The sequence below is a fragment of the Austrofundulus limnaeus genome, unplaced genomic scaffold (assembly GCF_001266775.1).
Source record: "Austrofundulus limnaeus strain Quisiro unplaced genomic scaffold, Austrofundulus_limnaeus-1.0 Scaffold1, whole genome shotgun sequence".
Lineage (NCBI taxonomy): Eukaryota > Metazoa > Chordata > Actinopteri > Cyprinodontiformes > Rivulidae > Austrofundulus > Austrofundulus limnaeus.
In genome coordinates this window covers 7,005,498-7,008,066 of record NW_013952403.1, presented here as the reverse complement: position 1 = coordinate 7,008,066, position 2,569 = coordinate 7,005,498, and the positions used below count along the sequence as shown (strand labels likewise).

At 41.7% G+C, this 2,569-nt stretch overlaps 1 protein-coding gene across 1 annotated transcript in view; it reads left to right on the top strand.

The window, feature by feature from the left end:
* Positions 1-375: 375 nt before the first annotated feature.
* The window catches only part of LOC106514170 (protocadherin alpha-3), a 17,281-nt gene continuing 15,087 nt past the window's right edge, over positions 376-2,569 (top strand). The window contains exon 1 of the mRNA XM_014003314.1: positions 376-2,562. Within this exon, the coding sequence (XP_013858768.1) occupies positions 502-2,562 (2,061 nt within the window). The 5' untranslated portion in view covers positions 376-501. The remainder of the gene's footprint in view (positions 2,563-2,569) is intronic.

The window sequence follows — 2,569 nt, the reverse complement described above, 5'->3', positions numbered from 1 at the left end:
ATTAGGTTCAAAACAAACAAACAAAAAGAAAAAAACTGCTTTATAACTGTGAAATATTATGTTTATCATCCTCAAAACTGTTTTTTTTCCTCCTGCATCATAAATAGCGATATCAGTTCATTAAGTGGGCATTGCACCCAGTTTTGATAGTGTAAAAATCTCAGTGTATTCAGTAGGAGAAATTGGGGTATTTATGTTCTGTTTTAATGGAAAAGCGTAGTTTTGGTGGATTATATTTCAAATGGCATAGTTGAAGTTGTTGATTGCTACTATATTGTAATGTAGTTCCTTTAAATGTCCATGAGGCGACAGTCTAGACCGTAGCACCGACAGCAGGACCATCATGTAAGGTGTCAAACTCATCTGTGTTTTTTTTTTTTTTTCCACAGGGCTTTGTTAGACTGAGGCGCAGGGTGAGGTGGACTGATAAACGCTGGTGTTCGGTTTGCCTTTTTAAATAACATATTTTATCCACATTAAGCACGTTTTTTTTTTAGCTCCATGGATCTTTTCCTGTCTGGAATTATGCTTTTGCTGGGAAAAACGGTTTTCTTTGGAATTTATCTGATGCCGATTGTGCTGGAATATTACTGTGGAGCCGTGACCGGGCAGATCTCCTACTCCGTGCCAGAGGAGGTAAATCCGGAAACGTCTGTTGGCAATTTGGCCAAAGATCTGAACCTGAACGTGCAGGATTTGGAGTCGCGCATGTTTCAGATAGTAACCGGATCAAAGAAGAAATATTTTGACGTCAACTTAAAGTCGGGATCGCTCTATGTCAGTGAGAGAATAGACAGAGAGGAGCTCTGTGCCAAAGCTACAAAATGCGCTCTGAATGTGGAGGCTGTGATTAATAACCCATTGAAGCTTTATCGGATAGAAGTTCATATTATTGATGTAAATGATAACGCCCCATCTTTTAACGCAAAATCACAAACGATCGAAATTGCAGAAAGTGTATTACCAGGAGCCACGTTCCCTGTGCTTTCCGCTTATGATGCTGATGTGGGGAAAAATGATATTAGCACGTACAGGCTCAAACCTAATGAATATTTTTCCTTAGCTGTGCACAAAGGTGAGAGTGTGTCAGCGGAGTTAGTTCTTCAGAAAGCATTAGACCGTGAAAAACAAGCTCTGATTAAACTTACGCTGACTGCACTAGACGGAGGGACACCAGCGAGATCAGGCACGTCAGAAATCATAATTTATATTTTAGACATTAACGATAATATTCCAATATTCACTAAAACCTTATACAAAACAAGTATAACAGAAAATGCACCACTTGGCACTACTGTAGTAACTGTTTCTGCAGCTGATACTGACGATGGCTTAAACAAAGAGATTGGATATTCACTAAATTCAAAAGATCAGGACCACGTCCTGGAAACCTTTGAAATCCATTCTGAAACAGGAACAATAACAGTCAAAGGAGCGATTGATTTTGAGAAAAATCCCGCTTTTGAAATCCGCGTGCGGGCCACAGACAAAGGCCATCCTCCGCTCAAAGCTCAGTGTAAAGTGCTGGTGGAGGTGGTGGATCTCAATGACAATGCGCCTGACATCACCGTGACGTCACTGCTCAGCAGCGTTAAAGAAGACGCTGAAATCGGTACAGCGGTGGCACTGGTTTCAGTTCTGGACAGAGACGGAGGCAGAAACGGCGAAGTTAAATGTGAAATATTGACTTCCGCTCCTTTTAAATTAGACACTAACTATAAAAACTACTATTCTTTGGTCATCAGTGATAAACTGGACAGGGAACTCATTTCTCAATATAACATCACTATTAAAGCAACAGATGAGGGCAGCCCACCTCTCTCTAACACAGGCAATGTGATGATTCAAGTTTCTGATATAAATGATAACAAGCCAGTGTTTTCAGAAGCTGTCATAAATATTTATGTGAGAGAAAACTGTCCGGTTGGGACACTTTTAAAAACTGTCTCTGCAACCGATGCAGATGTTAATGAAAACGGTCACATGACCTATTCAACTGTTAGAGATAATAATTTAGTGTCCCTGTCTACAATGGTAAATATTAACTCGGAGACCGGAGACATAATCAGTCTGCAGTCTTTTAACTATGAGGAGCTAAAATCATTTCAGTTTGAAGTTCAGGCCACAGACTCTGGTGTTCCTCCGCTCAGCAGCAACGTGACTGTAAATGTTTTAATCCTGGATGAGAATGACAACAGTCCCACTATTCTGGCTCCTTATTCTGAGCTCGGTTCTGTTAACAGTGAGACCATCCCCTATTCTGCTGAGGCGGGACTTTTTGTGACAAAAATCAGGGCTGTGGATGCAGATTCTGGATACAATGCGCTGCTTTCTTATCAGCTGTCTGAGCCCAAAGGAAACAACRTGTTCAGGATCGGAACCAGCACCGGGGAGATCAGGACTAAGAGGAGAATGAGTGACAACGACCTGAAAACTCACCCCTTGGTGGTGCTGGTTTCTGATAACGGTGAACCTTCTCTGTCAGCTACTGTGTCTGTTGATGTGGTGGTGGTTGAAAGCTCAGCTGACATCCAGACTCCGTTCAGACACGTGCCTATAAAGGAGGACA